Source organism: Saccopteryx leptura, chromosome X (assembly GCF_036850995.1).
Source record: "Saccopteryx leptura isolate mSacLep1 chromosome X, mSacLep1_pri_phased_curated, whole genome shotgun sequence".
Classification (NCBI taxonomy): domain Eukaryota; kingdom Metazoa; phylum Chordata; class Mammalia; order Chiroptera; family Emballonuridae; genus Saccopteryx; species Saccopteryx leptura.
In genome coordinates, this window is record NC_089516.1 from 45,260,822 (window position 1) to 45,283,155 (window position 22,334).

At 40.4% G+C, this 22,334-nt stretch overlaps 1 protein-coding gene across 2 annotated transcripts in view; it reads right to left on the bottom strand.

Annotated features, from left to right (window-relative positions):
* Positions 1 to 22,334, bottom strand: part of JADE3 (jade family PHD finger 3) — a 183,833-nt gene that overhangs the window by 32,739 nt on the left and 128,760 nt on the right. For both annotated transcript variants that reach the window (XM_066357000.1, XM_066356999.1), the window contains exon 5: positions 958 to 1,148. In XM_066357000.1, the coding sequence (XP_066213097.1) occupies positions 958 to 1,148 (191 nt within the window). The remainder of the gene's footprint in view (positions 1 to 957; positions 1,149 to 22,334) is intronic.

Genomic DNA, 22,334 nt, shown 5'->3' on the forward strand with positions numbered 1-22,334 from the left:
GTCGCTGGCTTGAAGCATGAGGTCATAGGCATGATTCCATGGTCACTGGCTTGAGCAAGGGGTCCCTCGCTCTGCTGTAGCCCCTCCCCCATCAAGGCACATATGAGAAAGCAATCAATGAACAACTAAGGAGCTGCAACCAAGAACTTATGCTTCTCATTTCTTTCCCTTCCTGTCTGTCTGTCTCTATCTGTCCTTCTCTCTGTCTCTGTCACAAAAAAAAGAGTAGTGTGTAAGTATAAAGTGAGTTTCCTTTCAGCCTAGGATTTCTCAACATTGCTGGCATGGTACTGTATGACATACATTCTCGTTAAAATTATCTTTATGCTTATTTCTAAGATTTTTGTTAGTTTTTGCTTCATTTTATTTTATTTTTGAGAATTGCACAACTCAAGCACTCACTGGAGGTATCTTAAGACTGCTTTGGGGACGTTTTGACCTACGTGTGGCATTCTTATTCTGAGCAGCAAAATTCCAATCCCTGTATTAAGGTGTCCTGGTCACATCAACCTGTCAGTTGTAGTGATGTTGTGCAATACTAAAGTTGGAGCTTCGCTTCATCAGGAGGAGATGGTAGAGATGCTCTTGCCCTTGGCCCCATTCACTGACTTGAGTGCTTTTCAGGGCTGAGAGAGGAACCAGTGTCAGAATCCTTCTCAAACAGAAATCCAATCAGCCATGATCACTCCCATACTCAGAATTTGGAAACAGCCTCGTGAAACCTACATGCCCATCCCTGATCTGTGCTGTTCACCATGAACAAGGAAGAAAAGGTCTGATTTAAATGTTTTTACTCTATATTTTAATATATTTATGCATTTCAAGATATGCCTTATTAAGATAAAATCAAAGAGAAGAATAAACAAAAAGGCCAGAAAAGAAAGGAAGCCACAAGAGGAAAGCAAATTAAAGGGTCCTGGCAAAAAAAAATCACATGTCGAGCAAGAAACAACTTACCCATTTCTGCAAGGTCTTTATTGAGTTCCTGGAGCCAGAAGATGTCCATATCGTCTAGGTCATAGCGGCAAACAGATGTTGCCTGCTCTCTGATGTTGACATAGTCAGGTTCTGTGGTCTCTGAGGTGGAGGACTGAATGTACTTCCGGGGCCGGACAAACAGAACCTCCTTTATTTTTTCAGCTACAACCCTAGAAAAGCAAAAGAAAGACACTAATAAAATCAACAAATGACAGATTACAGACACTGGTTGGACGGGCCCAATGGCACTCAGGCCACACAGTGGAGTTCAATGCTCTACCTTTCTACCTGTGGAAATCTCCTGCTTTGCCAACCGAGAGGTATGGCAGATCCCTTTCTAGAAAGAAAATTGTTCTACAAATTCAGGGTATTTTTTGTTTTTTTCCAAATTCAGTTTTTTGTCATCTCCTCTGAACACTGACTACTGATGAACTGCTTCATTTACCCTCATGGCTCCCAGGTCCCTAGTACTATTCATTCCAGTAAAATGTTACATTGTGTGTTCTTGGTATAATGGCCACCAAGCTTATTTAAAAGATGAAACCTAGGAGGGGGTGATACCTGCACAAAGGCATAGCCAAATCCCATACTAAAGATATATTTCAGCTCATGCTTTTTTGCCATGGAGGCAAAACTGGATTTAGTAAAGCGTGCAGGCTATAGACTCACACAATCCTGTTTTCTACTGTCACTCATTTATATAGTGATCTTAGGCAATTACTCAATTTCTGTACAGTTCAATTTTCTTAGCTATAAAAATAAGAATGCTAATCACAAATTATGATAAAATATTAAACCTTTAGGGCCATTATGGTGATTATATGAAATAAAATATAAAAAGTACTTAGCATAGTAAAAAATAAACTTTCAATAATGTCACTGTTTACCACCCCAAGTCAAATACCCTTCCATCACCAGGTATCCCCCCTTTACCTTCTTCTATCTTCCCCCACCCCCATTCCTCTCTGCTAATCACCATGTTGTCTGTGAATTTTTTTCCCTGCTTAATACCTTCACCTTTGATACCCAGCCCCGCAACACCCCTTTCTCTGACAGCTGTCAGTCTGTTCTCTATGACTCTGTTTTTATTTTGTTTGTTGGTTTATTTCGTTCACTAGTTTTCACATATGAATGAACTCATGTGGTATTAATTTTTCTCTGACTGGGTTATTTCACTTAACATAATGTTCTCCAGATGATGTATTAGAGATTGCACACCTGAAACCCATATAATTCTATTAAACAATGTCACCTCAATAAATTCAATAAAATGTTATTGTTGTTACATTTACTACTTCTCTATTATTTCTGTAGATGGTTAAAGCAAAGAGGCCATGGACTTACACAAATTTAAGGCATTTCCCAGACATAAATGATAGCAATCGTAAGTCTGAGCCAGGGCTACATGACGGAAGGAAAGATTCCTGTTCTTCCATCAACTTCTCCAGTGGGCCAGAGCAAACTCATATTTCCCCTTATCCTTTCTGACACTTAATAGCCCAAGGCAAGAAAATCAAACACGGGAAGAAGTTTCTCATACTGATGACTTATTTTACAACCGATGTTTTAGGTATTGCATGAAGCATCAGAAAATATAACCAAGAAGAAATTTGGGTTATTATTCCCTGGCAATTTTGTTTTTTGAGAGAGAGGAAGGGAGAGGGAGAGAGAGAGAGAGAAAGGAGGGGGGGAGGGAAAGAGAAAGAGGAGAGAGGGAGGGGGAGGGGAAGGGGAGAGAGGGAGGGAAGAAGAGAGAAGAAGAGAGAGAGAGAGAGAGAGAGAAGCATCAACTCGTTCCACTTAGTTGTGTCATTGATTGCTTCTCATATGTGCCCTGACCGGGGCTCCAACTGGTGACCTCAGGGGTCGAGCTGGCGACCCCAAGATCAAACTGGCAACCATGGTGCTCCAGGACAATGCTCTATCCACTGCACCACCGGTCAGGGCACTTCCCTGGCAATTTTAAAGAACAGGGTGGGCCATCTAAAAAACGAGAGAAAATAATAAAAATTGTCTCTGGAAGGCTTCTAGAACCATTTTCTTTACACTACAGTTATTATATATGTAGAAGAATTCATAAACATAAATGTATTCATATGACTACATATAAATATATATAGGGCAAGTCTACTCGGTAAATATAGGTAAATATTTCCTCCTAAGCATTGTTCCAAAAGCTTAAGATTCCAAATAATATATATTGAATAAAGTTAGTAACTGTACACATTTGCACAAGTTAAGTTTTTTACTATATGGAGTTGTTAAAGACAAAGGCAACAAATATTTGAGGTAAAAAGCAGATCCTAGGATACCCATGGAAGTGAAACATTTGGGAACTGCTGTCAGAGGCCTGTTTCCAACTGAAATGGACAAGACATATATATATATATAAACTCTCCAGAGACTATGAGATTAAATATGCTGGGTATTTTTTTTTGGGGGGGTGCATGGCATATGAGGTCATTCTTATTTTTTCAAGATTCTCTTTTTCTAAAAGAAAGAATATTTGATAACCATTCATCTCAATTGCTTCATTCTATGTGGAACAAGGTACACTATAAATATTTTTAAATTAAACTAATGTTTATTAAGCTCTGGAAGAAAACAAAGGAAAATATCGTTATAATCTTGGGATGGGCAAAGATACTTTAAATAAGAAAAAAGCCATTTACTGTAAAGGAAGAGAGTGAAAAACTTCTGTTTATCAAATATACGGGGTGGGGCAAAAGTAGGTTTACAGTTGTGAGTACACAAAACACAGTTTATTCTTATATTATTATTTATCAATTATTGTATTATTTTCCATATAAGTAACTGTAAACCTACTTTTGCCCCACCCTGTATATAACAAACTCCTACAAATCAATTAGACAAAAAAATAAAACCAGAGAGGACAACCCCATTAAAAACTGGGCAAAAAAGTTGAATACATACTTGACAAGGCTATCCAGATTGCAAAAAACTTTTAAAAGTTCTCAACCTTATTAGTTATCACTATTATGAAATCAATCACTATTACCTACCAGAATGACTAAACTTGAAGACTGACCAAAAACTGACAATACTGTGTTCATAAGGAAGTGGAGCAAATATATCTCTCATATACTTCTGGTGGGAGTGTGAATGAGAATAACCATTTTGGTAAACTATTTGTCAGCCGATATAGATGAACAGACACACACCTTACGACCTAGTAAACCCATTCCTAGGAATATACTTAACAAAAAGTACATATATGTCTATCAAAAGATGAAGAAAAATATCCATATTAGCATTTTCCTTCGTAATAGCTAAAAACTGGAAGGAACCCAAATGCCTATAAAGAGCAGAACGGATAAATGTGGTATATTTGCAAATGGAATATAATACAGAAGTGAAAAAGCAATGATCTACTACATGTAATAGCATGGATGAATCTCACAACCACAATGATGAAAAATATGAAGTTCAAAAACTGGCAAAATGATCACCTATGGTGACAGAGGTCCATTAGTGGGCAGGAACAGGAGGGCATCTAGAGTGTTGGTAATGTTCTATTTCTTGATCTGGGTGGCAGTTAAATGAGTGTATTTAATTCATGAAAATTCACTGAGTTATACAGTTATACATTGGTTAATTTTCTGTGTATATATTATGCTTTAATGCAAAATTTATATAAAGGATAACAATGATATTATCTCACTTATCTTTTCATCTGTAACTAAAAAGGTCTGAATCTAAGGACTGAGTCTAAGACAATAAAAAGATTATAGACTGAACCAGTAACACCAAAGGCAAGGAAATGCATGGGTAAAAGGTAAAGTTAATGCACCCTTACAAGAAGAAATTCTTTTATTTTATAATGATAGAGGGGAAGGCCTACATGAGAATTAGTGAAAATAATATTACTTTGGAATTTTAAAAATAGAGCTTTAATATCAAGTACATGTAACATTGCCACAGCTGGAGGAAATCTCAGAATTACCCCCTGGTGATTTTATTTTCTGGCCATTATATACTAGGTCACTATATACTAAGGACACTCTTTGACTGGTCACCAGATCACTGACCAAATCAGGAAAAGTTCACAAGCTTAAAGGTCTGAGTAATTTTGTTAGAATAAAAGTGTAGTTTTCAGTTCGAATACTTGAGTATAAATTAATATTATAGTAACTTTCTAGATGACTGACGTTTGGTAAAGGGACCTACAACCACACCTGCTTAGCTCTATAGAAGTAAGGCCTATCCACCTGCTGCTCCTCAGGATAGACCAGATATCTTCTACCTTTGTGACACAGAGGAGGCAATAAAAGCAAGCTGAATTACAACAAGTGAGATTGAAACAGTTATCAAAAAACTCCCAAAAAAGAAAAGTCCTGGGCCTGATGGCTTCACAAGTGAATTCTACCAAATATTCAAAGAAGAACTAACTCCTATCCTTCTCAAGCTATTTTAAAAAATTCAAGAGGAAGGAAGACTTCCAAGCTCCTTTTATGAGGCAAGTATAATTCTGATTCTGAAACCAGGCAAAGACAACACAAGGAAAGAAAATTATAGGCCAATATCCCTGATGAATTTAGATGCTAAAATCTTCAACAAAATATTAGCAAACCGGATCCAGCAATATATGAAAAACATCATACACCATGATCAAGTGGGATTTATTCTTAGGAGGCAAGGCTGGTACAATATTCACAAATCAATCAATGTGATTCATCACAAACAAAAGGAAGAAAAAAACCCACATGATAATTTCAATAGATGCCGAAAAAGCATTTGATAAAATCCAGCACCCATTCATGATCAAAACTCACTGCAAAGTGGGAATATAGAGAACATACCTCAACCTGATAAAGGCCATCTATGAGAAACCCACAGCCAACATCATACTCAATGGGCAAAAATTAAAAGCAATCCCCTTAAGATCAGGAACAAGGCAGGGGTGCCCCCTTTCACCACTCTTATTCAACATAGTTCTGGAAGTCCTAGCCACAGCAATCAGACAAGAAAAAGAAATAAAAGGCATCCAAATTGGAAAAGAAGAAGTAAAACTATCATTATTTGCAGGTGACATGATATTGTATATAGAAAACCCTAAAGTCTCAGTCAAAAAACTACTAGACCTGATAAATGAATTTGGCAAGGTGGCAGGATATAAAATCAATACTCAGAAATCAGAGGCATTTTTATACACTAACAATAAACTGTCAGAAAGAGAAATTAAGGAAGCAATCCCCTTTACCATTGCAACCAAAAAAATAAAGTACCTAGGAATAAATTTAACCAGGGAGATTAAAGACTTGTACTCGGAAAATTATAAAACATTGATAAAAGAAATCAGGGAAGATACAAACAAGTGGAAGCATATACCGTACTCATGGTTAGGAAAAATAAACATCATTAAAATGTCTATATTACCCAAAGCAATTTACAAATTCAATGCAATACCGATTAAAATACCAATGACTTACTTCAAAGATATAGAACACATATTCCAAAAATTTATATGGAACCAAAAGAGAACACGAATAGCCTCAGCAATCTTGAAAAGGAAGAATAAAGTGGGAGGTATCACACTTCTGGATATTAAGTTATATACTACAAGGCCATTGTACTCAAAACAGCCTGGTACTGGCATAAGAACAGGCATATAGATCAATGGAACAGAACTGAGAACCCAGAAATAAACCCACACTTTTATGGACAACTGATATTTGACAAAGGAGGTAAGAGCATACATTGGAGTAAAGATAGCCTCTTTAACAAATGGTGTTGGGAAAATTGGACAGCTACCTGCAAAAAAAAAAAAAAAAGAAACTAGACCACCAACTTACACCATTCACAAAAATAAACTCAAAATGGATAAAAGACTTAAATGTAAGTCATAAAACCATAAGCATCTTAGAAGAAAACATAGGCAGTAAGCTCTCTGACATCTCTCGCAGCAATATATTTGCTGATTTATCTCCACGGGCAAGTGAAATAAAAGACAGGATAAACAAATGGGACTATATCAAAATAAAAAGCTTTTGCACAGCTAAAGATAATAAGAACAGAATAAAAAGACGAACTACACAATGGGAGAATATATTTGACAATACATCTGATAAGGGGTTAATAACCAATATTTATAAAAAACTTGTAAAACTCAATACCAGGAAGACAAACAATCCAATCAAAAAATAGGCAAAAGAAATGAATAGACACTTCTCCAAAGAGGACATACAGATGGCCAATAGGAATATGAAAAAATGCTCAACATCACTAATCATTAGAGAAATGCAAATTAAAACCACAATGAGATATCATTTCACACCAGTCAGAATGGCGTTCATCAACAAAACAACTCAGAATAAGTGCTGGCGAGGGAACCCTCCTGCACTGCTGGTGGGAATGCAGACTGGTGCAGCCACTGTGGAAAACAATATGAAGATTCCTCAAGAAATTAAAAATGGAACTGCCTTTTGACCCAGCTATCCCACTTCTAGGAATACCCCAAGAACACCATAGCACTGTTTGAAAAGAAGAAATGCACCTCCATGTTTATGGCAGCATTGTTCACAGTAGCGAAGATCTGGAAACAGCCCAAGTGTCCATCAGTGGACGAGTGGATTAAAAAGCTTTGGTACATATATACTATGGAATACTACTCAGCCATAAGAAATGATGACATCGGATTATTTACAACAACATGGATGGACCTTGAGAACATTATACTGAGCGAAATAAGTAAATCAGAAAAAACTAAGAACTATATGATTCCATACATAGGTGGGACATAAAAATGAGGCTCAGAGCCTGACCAGGCGGTGGCACAGTGGATAGAGCGTCGGACCGGGATGCGGAAGAGCCAGGTTCGAGACCCCGAGGTCGCCAGCTTGGGCGTGGGCTCATCTGGTTTGAGCAAAAATTCACCAGCTTGGACCCAAGGTTGCTGGCTCAAGCAAGGGGTTACTCAGTCTGCTGAAGGCCCACGGTCAAGGCACATATGAGAAAGCAATCAATGAACAAGTAAGGTGTTGCAATGCGCAACAAAATACTAATGATTGATGTTTCCCATCTCTTCGTTCCTGTCTGTCTGTCCCTGTCTATCCCTCACTCTGACTCTTTCTCTGTCTCTGTAAAAAAAAAAAAAATGAGTCTCAGAGACATGGACAATAGTGTGGGGGTTATGAGGGGGGGAGGAGAGGAAGGGGGTTGGGGGCGGGGAGGGGCACAAAGAAAACCAGTTAGAAGGTGACGGAAGACAACTGGACTTTGGGTGATGGGAATGCAGCACAATCAAATGTCAAAATAACCTAGAGATGTTTTCTCTGAACATATGTACCCTGATTTATCAATGTCACCCATTAAAATTAATTAAAAAAAAAAAAAGAAGAAGCCACAGCAAGACTGGTAGGAGGGGTGGAGATGTGGAAAGGGCTAGCCCCACAGATGTGGTGCTTAAAAGATCAAGAGATACAATGGCTTCAGAGGTCACCCAAGGCGTGAGGGGTGGGAGCCCCACAATAGGTCCCCCAGTCTAGGATCCCAGTGCCAGGAAGAGAAATCCCATAACTTCTATCTGGAAAAACCAGCAGGAATTGTGGCTAAGAGAGATGGAGGGCTGCTAGAGTCCCAGGTGTTCCTCCTAAAAGACTCGTGCACAGACTTACTCAAACTCACTCTGAGCTCCAGCACTGGGGCAGCAGATCAAAAGGCACATCAGGGCAGAGAAGAAATTAATTGTCTGGCATCAAGGCAAGGGCTGAAGGGTCAGCTTTCTCTCAGAGAAAAGTGCTAGCAAAGGCTGCTGTTCCTTTGCTGAGCCCACTACACCACAGAGCCGGCAGGCAGGAGCCAGATGAGACTACACCAACACTTTGTCATATGTCCGGGTCAAGACATATACAAGAAGCAACTACTATGAGTTGATATTTCCTACTCCTCCCCCACCGCCTCTCTCTCTCTCTCTCTCTCTCTCCTTTCTCTCTCTTGCTCTCAAATCAATAAATAAAATCTTTAAAAAAATACTAACAACAACAAAAAAGCAAGCTGAAATCACTCTAGCCTGACCTATGGTCTCTTCTGCTATCTACGCACAGTGAGTCCTCAGTGTGGCTTCAGTTGATCTAAATATTTGGTACTTAGAGACTATGCTTCATTTCCTAAAGAGCAATTTAGAATCATTTGTGATTCTAATATGGCACAAATATACCATAACACCATGGATTTTTGAAAGGCTGGAAATAAATGTTTTAAATGTCTTAAAAGCTAACTACTGCCCCTTGCAGTAATATCTCTAGGAGTAGTTTCCCAAGATGCCCCTTTGTTAATCTTGCCACTCTGGGCTGACTGCTTCTCCGCTAGACTTCATGACTCATCTATGAAACATGACAATTATAACCTCTGTGACACATGGTACTGTATTTTCAATATCCCACATGCTCTTCTACAATGTGATTTTGCCACTCCTGCATGAAGTGGTCAAGTCTGTTCCCCTCTACCCCCACCTCTTGGATCAGGAGGGCTTGTGACTGTTTTTACAAACAATATGGCAGAAGTGATGCTATGAGAATTGCAAGGCTAGGTCATAAAAAGGAACACAACTTTCACCTTATTTGCTGGAATGTGTGCACGGGGAGCCCTGTACCTGAGGCCCTTAAAAGGTCTGCCTATGCTGAGGTTGTCATGCTGTGAGGAAGTCAAACCACACAGAGAGGCCACATGCAATCTTTCCATCACTCCAGCCCAGGTGACAGACATGTTAGTAAGCCTGCAGATGATTTCAGCCCTCAGCTGCTGAGTCACCCCAAACTTCAAGTCTTCCTAAGACGAGGTCATACATATTGTAGAGACAAGCCATCACCACAGTGCCCTGCCTGAATTCCCAACCCACAAAATCCATGAATATAACATAGTTGCTTGATACTAAGTTTGGGACAACAGTAACTGAAAAAACAATTTATACAGCAATAGTACTGGATAAACTGCCAAAGGGCTGCTTTAAACTTGAAATAAAATGTGTGTATGAGAGTGCTCTGTACTGATTCTCATAATTGAAAGCAAGCATCGTAGACTGCTTCTGCCTAAAATGGCATGAGGAAGGAGCTGGGGGAAAGAGTGGGGCAAAGAGAGTAGAGAGAGGTGAGAGAGGCATGATGATAAAATACAGCAGGGCAGGGGGGAGGCAGGCAGGCTTGTGCTCCATTTAGCACTAGGGGCTATTCTTTCTTTGACTTACTATAGGAAACCCAAAATATCTTTTGAAAGTGAAACCAAGAGGATCTCCTTTAATATTGAATATGGGGTATCAGAAAATGAAGACTCAAAGATGACAAAAAATTTTGGTCTGAAACATTGCAAAACACAAAGTTACAACAGAAAGGATGGATCTGCCATTACTGAAATGTGGAAAACTATAGGTGGAACTAGCCTAAGAAGATCAGCAGTTCAGTTTAGAACATTTTAAGTCTGAGATGTCTACTGGACACCCAAATGGAAATATTGAACTGGTGGTTATATATTTGAGTATGGAGTTTAGTGAAGTACTGCTGTTCATATAGCCTAGTCAGTCAATTTTTTTTCCAGGTAGAAAAGGCTTTAATCAAAGGCATCAAAGTTTGAAGATGTTTGTTACAAACCATCAAAAGAATTGCTTTTTTATAGCTCTTGAATATGCAGATATAAGAAAAACAAACAACACTGTAAATCGCTTTCTGCAAACGCTATTACCTCGTTCTCTATTTTTTAATTTTAATTTTTTTAAGACTTTATTCATTTTAGAGAGGAGGAGGGAGGGAGGGAGAAAGGGAGACAGAGAGAGGGAGAGAGAGGGACAGAGAGAGAGAGAGAGAGAGAGAGAGAGAGAGAGAGAAGGAGGAAGGAGCAGGAAGCATCAACTCCCATATGTGCCTTGACCAGGCAAGTGCCCAGGATTTCAAACTAGCGACTTCAGTGTTCCAGGTCGATGCTTGATCCACTGCACCAGCACAGGTCAGGCCTATGTTAATTTTTAATTTAACTGAAACCATGCTGACATAGTTTCAAGTGTCCCACTCACTATAACACCCTCTACCCACTGTATCATGCCTCTCCATTCCCCATGCAAAGTCTCTATCCACCCTCAGTTCACCCCTTTTACCCCTCTCTCCCTATCGCCATTCCCTCCTTTCCCTCTGGGAATTGCTACCCTGTTGTCTGTATCTATGTGTTATGTATATTATAATTTGGCTAATCCCTTCACCTTCTTTGATCCAGTATCCCCTTCCCCCTTCCCTATTACCTCTGACAGCTATCCCTCTGCTCCCTGTGACCCTGCCTCTGTTTCTATTTTGTTGCTCAGTTTATTGTGTTCATTAGAGTCCACATATAAGTGAGATCATATGATATTTGTCCTTCTCTGCCTGGCTTATTTCACTTAGCATAATAATCTCCAGGTCCATACATGGCTTTTTTTTTTTTTTTTTTTTTTTTTTTTTTACAGAGACAGAGTAAGTCAGAGAGAGGGATAGATAGGGACAGACAGACAGGAACGGAGAGAGATGAGAAGCATCAATTATTAGTTTTCATTGCGCGTTGCAACACCTTAGTTGTTCATTGATTGCTTTCTCATATGTGCCTTAACCGTGGGTCTTCAGCAGACTGAGTAACCCCTTGCTGGAGCCAGCGACCTTGGGTTCAAGCTGGTGAGCTTTTGCTCAAACCAGATGAGCCCGCGCTCAAGCTGGTGACCTCGGGGTCTCAAGCCTGGGTCCTCCGCATCCCAGTCCAACGCTCTATCCACTGCACCACCGCCTGGTCAAGCGGCTTTTTTTTTTTTTTATCCACTTGTCACTGATAATACTTGGGTTGTTGCCAGATCTTGGCTATTGTAAACCATGCTGCAATAAACATGGGGGTGCATTTCTTCTTCTGAATTAGTGTGTTGGGATTTTTAGGATATATTCCTAGAAGTAGAATAGCTGGGTCATAAGGCAGTTCCATTTTTAGTTGTTTGAGGAAATGCCATCCTGTTTTCTACAGTGGCTGCATGAGTCTGCATTCTCACCAGTAGTGCAGGAGGGTTCCCTTTTCTCTGCACCCTCACCAGCACTTGTTTGCTGATTTGTTAAGGAAAGCCATTCTGGCAGTGTGTGAGGTGATATCTCATTGTGGTTTTAATTTGCATTCCTCTAATGATTAGTGATGTTGAACATTTTTTCATATGCTTACTGGCCATCTGTATGTCCTCTTTGGAGAACTGTCTATTCATAGCTTATGCCCATTTTTTAATTGGATTGTTTAACTTCCTGGTGTTGAGTTTTAGACATTTTTTATATAGTAACTCCTTATCAGATGTATAGGCAAATATGTTCTCCCATTGAGTGGCTTGTCTTTAAAAAAATTTTTTTTTGTATTTTTCTGAAGTGAGAAGCGGGGGGGGGGGGGAGCAAGGCAGACAGACTCCTGCATGCACCTGACTGTGATCTACCTGGCATCTGGCAAGTCCACCAGGGGGCGATGCTCAGCCCCCTATGGGGTGTTGCTCCACTGCAATAGGAGCCACTCTAGGGCCTGAGGCAGAGGCCATGGAGCCATCCTCAGCACCCGGGCCAACTTTGCTCCACTGGAGCCTTGGCTGCAGGAGGGGAAGAGAGAGAGAGAGAGAGAGAAAGGAGACGGGGAAGGGTGGAGAAGCATATGGGCTCTTCTCCTGTGTGCCCTGGCTGGGAATCGAACCTGGGACTTCCACACGCCAGGTCGATGTTCTACCGCTGAGCCAACCACTCAGGGACGAGTGGGGTGTCTTTGTTTTATTTACATTAATGGTGTCTTTTGCTGTGCAAAGCCTTTTAGTTTGATATAGTCACATTTGCTTATTTTTTTCCTTTATTTCACTTGCTAGAAGAGATATATTGGCAAAAATATTGCTTCAAGAAATGTCTGAGAGTCTAATGCTTAGGTTTTCTTTTAGGATTTTTATGGTTTTGCAACTTACATTTAAGTCTTTTATCCAATTTGAGTTTACGTTTGTGAATGGTGTAAGTCGGTGGTCTAGTTTCATTTCTTTATTTCAAAATAATTTTTTAATTTAAAAAATTAAATGTAATGAGGGTGACATTGATCAATAATAGTACATCGGTTTCAGGTAAACATTTCTATAGCATTTGAACTGTTAATTGTGTTGTGTGCCCATCACCCAAAGTCAAATCATTTTCTCTCACCATATATTTGTCTTCGTCACTCCATTCTGCCTAACCCTTTACCCTCCCTAACAGCCCCTTCTCCCAGTTACCACTTCACTTTTAACCATGTCCATGAGTCTCACTTTTATATCCCACCTATGTATGACATCATAAAGAAGAAATGTACTTCCATGTTTATTGTAGCATTGTTTACAATAGTCAAGATCTGGAAATAGCCCAAGTGTCCATCAGTAGATGAGCGGATCAAAAAGCTGTGATACATATACATAATGGAATACTACACAGCCATGAAAAAGAAGAAAATCTTTTTTAAAAAAAAATCTTTTTTTTTTTAATTTTTATTTATTCATTTTAGAGAGAAAAGAGAGAGAGAGAGAGAGGGAGAGAGAGGAGAGAAAGGAGAGACAGGGGGGAGGAGCTGGAAGCATCAACTCCCATATGTGCCCTGACCAGGCAAGCCCAGGGTTTTGAACCGGCAACCTCAGCATTTCCAGGTCGACGCTTTATCCACTGCGCCACCACAGGCCAGGCAAAAGAAGAAAATCTTACGCTTTGCAGTAACATGGATGGACCTGGAGTCTATTATGCTAAGCGAAATAAGCCAGGCAGAGAAGACAAATATCATATGACCTCACTCATATGAGGAATCCAATGAACAATGAGAACTGAGGAATGGAAGAGAGGCAGAGAAAGGGTCAAAGAGTCCAGAGGGAAAGGGGAAGAGAGGAGAGGATCAAAGAAAGGAAAGACATTAGTGAAAGTACATAGACATAACACAGAGAGATAGAGGGCTGGATAGTAAATTATGAAGGAAAAGGGGGAAGGTGGTGGCGGAGGAGGAAAAGAGGATATCAAGGAGAACAAAGGGGGAAGGGGGGAGATATATTTGGGGGTACACTTGTAACTATGTAAACACAACAGATTAAAATCACTAAAAAAAAAAGAAATGATGACATATTGCCACTTATAACGACATGGATGGACCTTGAGGATATTATACTAAGTGAAATAAGTAAATCAGAAAATGGTAAGGATTAGTTTCATTTCTTTTTGCATGTAGCTGTCCAATTTTCCCAGCACCATTTATTAAAGAGACTGTCTTTACGCCATTGTATACTCTTGCCTCCTTTTGCAAATATTAATTGACCATAAAGGCATGGGCTTATTTCTGGGTTCTCTGTTCTGTTCCATTGATATGTATGCCTACTTTTATGCCAGTACCAGGCTGTTTTGATTACAATAAACTTGTAGTACAGCTTGATATCACGAACTGTAACACTTTCCACTTTGTTGTTCTTTTCAAGGTTGCTGAGGCAATTCAGGTTTTTTTTGGTTCCAGATAAATTCTTAGAATATTTGTTCTAGATCTGTGAAGTTTGCTATTGTTATTTTAATAGGAACTACATTGAATCTGTAGATTGCTTTGGATAGTACGGACATTTTTTTTCAGAGACAGAAAGTCAGAGAGAGTGATAGACAGGGACAGACAGACAGGAACAGAGATTAGAAGCATCAATCATTAGTTTTTCGTTGCATTGTGACTCCTTAGTTGTTCATTGATTGCTTTCTCATATGTGCCTTGACCGTGGGCCCTCAGCAGACCAAGTAACCCCTTGCTCGAGCCAGTGACCTTGGGGCCAAGCTGGCAAGCTTTGCTCAAACCAGATGAGCCTGCGCTCAAGCTGGTGACCTCGTGGTCTCGAACCTGGGTCCTCGGCATCCCAGTCTGACGCTCTATCCACTGCACCACTGCCTGGTCAGGCTAGTATGGACATTTTAATTGATGTCTATCCTTGCTCTCCATGAACATGGTATATGCTTCCACTTGTTTATATCTTCCTCAATTTCTTTTTTCAATGTCTAATACTTTTCCGAGTACAAGAGTTTTACCTCCTTGGTTAAAATTATCCCTAGGCACTTCATTCATTCTTTCATTCACTCATTTATTTTTGTTACAATAGTGAATGGGATTATTTTCTTTTATTTATTTATTTATTTATTTATTTATCTTAAATCTTTTTTTTTTTTTTTGTATTTTTCTGAAGTTGGAAATGGCGAGGCAGTCAGACAGGCTCCCGCATGTGCCCGACCGGGATCCACCCGGCATGCTCACCAGAGGGTGATGCTTTGTTCATCTGGGGCATTGCTCTATTGCAACCAGGGCCATTCTAGTGCCTGAGGCAGAGGCCATAGAGCCATCCTCAGTGCCCGGGCCAACTTTGCTGCAATGGAGCCTTGGTTGCGGGAGGGGAAGAGAGAGACAGAGAGGAAGGAGAGGGGGAGGGGTGGAGAAGCAGCTGGGTGCCTCTCCTGTGTGCCCTGGTCGGGAATCAAACCCACGCCAGGCTGACGCTCTACCACTGAGCCAACTGGCCAGGGCCGGGATTATTTTCTTAATTTCTCTTTCTGACAGTTCATTAATGGTGCATCAAAATGTCACTGACTTTTGAATATTAATTTTATATCCTGCCACTTTGCTGAATTCATTTATCAGGTCTAGGGGGGTTAGGTCAGCTGAGGTCAGGTTGACAATATTAGTGGGACTCCCTATTTCAAGGGTTTCTTGGTCAGGAGCTCAGTATGGGGAAAGTGGCCCCTACTCCAGAGTATAATCCCTTAGTCAGTGCTGGATACTCCAATTCTATTTCTCCTGAGTGAGGTGAGCAGCAGGCTCGGATTGGGTAGGGTCAATAGTCCCCTCTGCAGAAGTTCTTTTAACTGGGGAGCCCATGGTCTTAGGGAGGAACAAGGAAAGAATCTTCCACTGGTGCTGATTGTGCCCCCCCAAGGTGGCTAAGCCCCTTGACCAGTCCTGACAATAAGCTCTAGAACTCACACTTTGAATATCTGTGCTCTAAGCCTCTCTCCCTTCCCCTGTGGAACTGAGCCCAACAGGGCAGGGTATTCGGGACTTGGGATGGCTGATTGTGAAGTTGTAACTCATTCAATGTGTGTGAGCTGCTGTGCAGGTGATGACCATAAAAAGCGGAGTTCGCCTCAGCTGAGTTTGGTGTTTGACAAGCTTTGCCTTTGGATATGTTGCTAGTAGGGATAGCTGGGGACTGCTCTGTTATTGTGTGTAGATGGCCACTGGATGTGTTCATTCTAGGTTTCTTAGGAGGGAACCTGGTGCAGACCAGTATAAGATACTGCTCATGACTAGCCCTCTGCAAACTTTTTGACACTATAAGCAAACTAGAGTTTGTGGCTGCCTTTGCTGGGCTTAGGTACACATGGAAAGACCAAGCTGCTAGGCTGACTTTTACCAGCAATGGGCCTAGGGAAAAGTCAGTGAAAGGCCCAAGGTTTCCTGTGAACTATCTCCTGCTGCTTTTGTCTGCTGAGTGCTAGTTAGGCTCGGCCCTTGAAAAAACTTCTGGTAGAGTGTAGAGGCTGGGGCAATTCAGGGATTAGGAAAGGCAGTGGATGTGGCTCCCACTCCAGAGCCCCAGGTGTCAGTCTGTCTTCATGAACCTCAGTAGAGTGTGGTCACTAGAATTCCAGTGGGTGTGGCCACCAAAACACAGAGATTTGGTCTGCCCAAAGTCCAGACAGTTTCTATTGAATTTCCTGTGAGGTGAAAGCCCCAGTCATATTCTCAGGAAAGTGGGGGAAATGTTACGGCTTCAATGCCAGACAACTAAATCACTGTCACGTCCCCTGCTTTCCAGCCAAGGCTGCTTATTTCTCAACAGGGCCCAATCTCCATAGGGTGGGGCAAGAGAGATTCCTGAGCATGAGGCAGTTGCTTTCTCCCTGACTGCTGCCACATCAAGGGGACTGTTCTATCCAAGAAAGATAGTGACTGCGGTATTGGAGAATGATTCAGTCTAGGGCAGCGGTTCTCAACCTGTGGGTCGTGACCCCGGCCGGGGTCGAACGACCAAAACACAGGGGTCGCCTAAAGCCATCGGAAAATACATATTTATTATACAATACATTTTTAAATAAAATATGTATTTTCGATGGCTTTAGGCGACCCCTGTGTTTTGGTCATTCAAACCCCGCTGGGGTCGCGACCCACAGGTTGAAAACCGCTGGTCTAGGGGTTCCAGTGGCTGTCATCCACTGTGTGTCTCCTTGAGGTCACCAATTTAACACTTTCTTCATGTGACTTTAGTCTTCTCAACCCTCCCTCCACTGGAGCCCAGGGTACATAGCTGTGAATGAGATTTTCTGCATTGGCCCTTTAAGAGTATGCCTGCCTCTCTGATATCTCCTGTCTCTTTCTTGCAGACAGAAACTTTGTCTCTTTTCACCACCAAACGCTATGTGGACACCTTCTGTGTAGTCTCTGTTGATCTAGGCTGGGGCACCTGGCCTGGGGCTTCGGGACTCACACCTCTCAGGATAAACCTCTCAGGGGAAATCTCTCCACAGCTAAGTGTCCCTTCAGATTTTCAGCTGCCACTTGCTCCTGGGAGTGGGGGCGGCCCTTTTCACGTCTGCCCTTTCTACTAGTCTTGATGTGGCTTCTGTGACTCCTTGGTTATAGACGCCTCTTCATTTAGTCCTAAGTTGGTTTTTCAGGATGATTGTTCCTAAATTTAGTTATTATAACTCAGTTTGGTCCTGGGAGGTGGCAATTGAAAAATCTGCCTGCTCTGTCACCATCTTGGAGTTACCAATTAGTCCAACTTTTACATTTAAAGGAGAAATAGGGGTCTGTCTGAAAATCTAATTATTCCTTCTTTCAGTACCATTATTGATTCAGAAGTATATGATGATATATTGTTAAGTGACAAAAACAAAACAAGAATGCTCCATTTATATAAACATATGAATGTGCATATAAGCATAGTTACTTGTGTGTCACAAAATTTATAATGCATACTTCCTTTCAACCAAACATGAAGCATTGTTTTCCTTCCATTGGAACTTATTGCAATAAATTTAAATTAATTTAAATATATAAATGAAAACCTAAAAAACTATCTGAAACTTGTTTGTTACTAATCAGCATCAAAATCACCCAGTCTTCCTAAGAAAATGTAATAGAGGTCAACACCATCTTATTTGTTGAACTTAAAAGAAATTCCTCATGGTAGTGAACAGACTTATCTAAGCAGCTGTAACTTACAGGGCAAGCTTGTTCTGTAATTCTATGTATTTCATCTCCTCAATCACCATATACATATACCACACTACACTGCAAGACAAAAGAACTGCAGAAAGAACAATAAAACAGAGGGAAAAAACCTAGTCTGAAAGCCAGAACAAAGATTTTAAAAGGTCTTGCTTCACCTGCTCTACTGTATCTTCTTTTCCCCTTTTCAGTTATTATAGCACCAACAGGGTGATTCTAGCACCCAAAGATAAGGTTAAATTATTTACATATGTTCAAAATTACTTCTGTAAGCTCATTAGGAAATAAAACTCTAAAGTATTTTGACAATCTTGTGGATTAAGTAATAAATAAAAAGTGTTTAGTTTTATTAGCACTTAAATTTCTCTGGCTGATTGATTCATGTCTATAGGCAATAAGACAAGTAACTCAAATACAAATGTTAAAAATATTCCCTGGCTGGTTGGCTCAGCAGTAGAGCATTGGTCTGGTGTGTGGAAGTCCTGGGTTCGATTCCCAGGCAGGGCACACAGGAGAAGCAACCATCTAGTTCTCCACCTGTCCCCCTCCCCTCTTCTTCTCCTCCTGCAAGCCATAGCTGAATGGTTCCAGGGTGTTGGCCCCTGGTGCTGAGCATGGCTCCATGGCCTCTCCTCAGGTGCTAAAATAGGTTGGTTGCCGAGCAGTGAGGCAGTAGTTCCCAATGGGCACAACATCGCCCCCTAGGGGATTTGCCAGGGTGGATCCTAGTTGGAGTATATTCAGGAGTCTGTCTCTCTGCCTCCCTGCCTCTCATTTAATTTTAAAAAATTACTATTGTGATGGATTGACGATGATCACAAATATTTTGATAGTCCTTCTGTTGAGAGGTAGGTAGGGTCTATATCTCTACCTTTCAGTCTGGGAGCTCTCTGCAAATGCTCTAATAAAAAATTGTGGAATACTGTGTCAGTTCCTGAGCCCAGGCCTTGAGTCTAGCAACTTCTACTTATGTGTTGGAATAGTTACTCTTGGAGCCCCAAGCTGCCATGTAAGAAGTCAGAGTAACCTGCTAAGAGACCATGTGAAGAGGTTCTAAGACAATACGTGAATCTGGGCAGAGTAGATCATAGATAGCATCAACTACCATCAGTGTTACAGTGGTAAATAAAATCAGTAAGGATCCTGTGTCCTCATAGCTTTGAGTTTGCCACTATCGAAGAGTAGCAGAGAAATGCTATGTGTTCACCAAACCCTGTTTCCTTTTTCATCTAGGCACATAAACAAGACTGTATTCTCCAGCCTCCTTTGCAATTAGGTGCGCCATGTGGGTTCTGGCTTATGGTATATGGGTGGACAAGCCACTTCAAAGCTTAGATTCCCCCTCCCAATCTACCTGAATAGCCCTCCACAGTCTTTCCTTTTTCCACAGGCTGGATTTAAAAGTTTAGGGGTGGAAAAGGGAGTGGGAAAGGATCTAGCAGATAGAGGAGCCACTAATGACAAAAAGCCCGCGTCCCTGAATGACTACATGGAGCAGAGGTGACTCACATCCCAAACCCACACTGGATGCAGACATGTGCAAGAAATAAAACCACTGTATTAAGATGCTGAAATTTTTTGGGATGCTTGTTATAACAACTGGCCTATTTGACTAATACATAGTGGTAAAGAATTGTTTCCCAATATTTTAAGATATATTTTAACTTATTTATTATACATTAGATTCATTCTTCAATTTCTCTAATAGATTTATACTTAGAATACTTGCTCCAGAGAAGTGAGATTTCTATTAGTAGAAAATAAAATAACTAACCAAGTAGGTTTTTATTCTAACAAACTAACATGGAGGAGCCAACCTGAAATAATGGATTAAAAGATTTTTGTTTACATTTTGACACTTTTCATCTTGTGAAACATTTACATTAGTTTAAATTTGGCATTTATGTTAGAAGAAAACACTTGAGGTTATGATTTTGAGAATAAAATTGTCTTCTTTTTAAAAAAATTTTTTGTAAGTTTATTTTAGTCCAACTGATGATATATGCTAGAGAGAAAGATCTCAAATGCTCCCAGAGCAGTTTCTTTTTAAAGTTCTTTATTTTAATTTCTCATTTAATTTCAAATAATGTTTAAATAGTCTCTCAATAGTATAACTAACCAGTTACCAGACACCTTCATAACTTCTAGGAGTTTTATAACCTGTGAAAAAAGTGCTAACAAAGACATATAAAAAGAAACACTAACATAAGTTATAAAACTAACCAATAAAAAGGAACATATATGTTGTTTTTAAAAAATATATACTGTGGGCCTGACCAGGCAGTGGCGCAGTGGATAGAGCATCGGACTGGGATGTGGAGGACCCAGGTTCGAGACCCTGAGGTTGCCAGCTTGAGTGCGGGCTCATCTGGTTTGAGCAAAGCTCACCAGCTTGGACCCAAGGTCGCTCGGTTGAGCAAGGGGTTACTCTGTCTGCTGTAGCCCCACGGTCAAGGCACATATGAGAAAGCAATCAATGAACAACTAAGATGTCGCAACGAAAAACTAATAATTGATGCTTCTCATCTCTCTCCGTTCCTGTCTGTCTGTCCCTATCTATCCCTCTCTCTGACTCTCTCTCTGTCTCTGTAAAAAAAAAAAATACACACACACACACACACACACTGTGGGGGGAAAAGTGACATATTTGGACAGAGTGAAGCATAAAGTGGAGAAATTAGCATCTCAGTTCAAAATAGGAAAAACTTTAAAAAGTCACCTTGGTAGAAAGAGGAGATTAGAAAAAAACAACTGGGATTTCTTGGTGATTTAAGAACTGTGTTTACTTCCATAGCAGACTGGTTAATAAGGGACTGGTGGAACCAAGTGGTGAGTTGGGTTGGGTTATATAGTATCTATCACTTTCAAAAAGCAAGCTGTTCAACAAATGAAGCTGGTACACCTGGATATCGACATGCAAAACAATAAAGTTAAATGCCTAACACCTCACAGAATACACAGAAATTAACAGAAGTGGATCAAAGATCTAAATATAAGAGATACAACTATAAAATTTTTAGGAAAAAATAGGTGTAAAATTTCATGATCTTGGCTTAGACAATGATTTCTTAGATATGACAACAAAAAGACAAGTAACCAGAGAAAAAGATACACTGAACATCACAGTTAAAAACTTGTGCCTCAAAGGACACCAGCAAGAAAGTGAAAAGACAACCCACAGAATGGAAGAAAATATTTGTAAATAAGATACCTAGTACCTAGAATATATAAATAAATTTTACAACTTAACAATAGAAGGACAAATAGACTAAATTTTAAAATAGGAGGAATATCTGAATAATTTCTCCCAAGATATACAAGGTAGTTTTACAGCTGAGAGCATGGGAAACAGCTTGTTCTTGTATTATTATTAATTACTGCATTTTTTGAGAGACAAACAGAGAGGAAGGGAGAGCGATAAGAAGTATCAATTCTTTGTTGCAGCACCTTGAGTTGTTCACTGATTGCTTTCTCATATGTGCCCTGACTGGGGTGGGGGGACCCTACAGCCAAGGCAGTGACCCCTTGCTCAAGCCAGTGACCTTGGACTCAAGCCAGCAACCTTGGGCTTCAAACCAGCAACCATGAGGTCAGGACTATGATCCCATGCTCAAGCCAGCGACCCTGTGTTCAAGCTCATGGGCCTGTGCTCTAGCCGGATGGGTCCATGCTCAAGCTGGTGATCCCGGGGTATTGAACCTGGGACTTTCCTGTCCCAGGCTGATGTTCTATCCATGGCACCACTGCCTGGTCAGGCTGCACTGTTTTCTATATGAACAACTGTAGGCCTACTTTTGCCCCACTTTGTATTTAGGAAGTATGCAGGGATGCACTCTATAAAAATAGGACATTCTGGAACTATTGATCTTTGTTTTTCTTACCATAATACATTTTGGTTCTTCACTAATTTTCCTCCCTAACATCCACCCATTTTTCTCTTTGCTTTCTTTGTCTTATTCCTTACAACAATAAATATGTTATTGAAAACCTACTATTTGACAGTAGGGGTTCTGTTGTTAGGTACCCTATAGTCACATTTTGCTGTCTTTCCTCCTTTTCTATTCACACACCATTGTACCCTTCTTTATGTGCTCACTATCACATTTTCTTATCCATCTCTATAT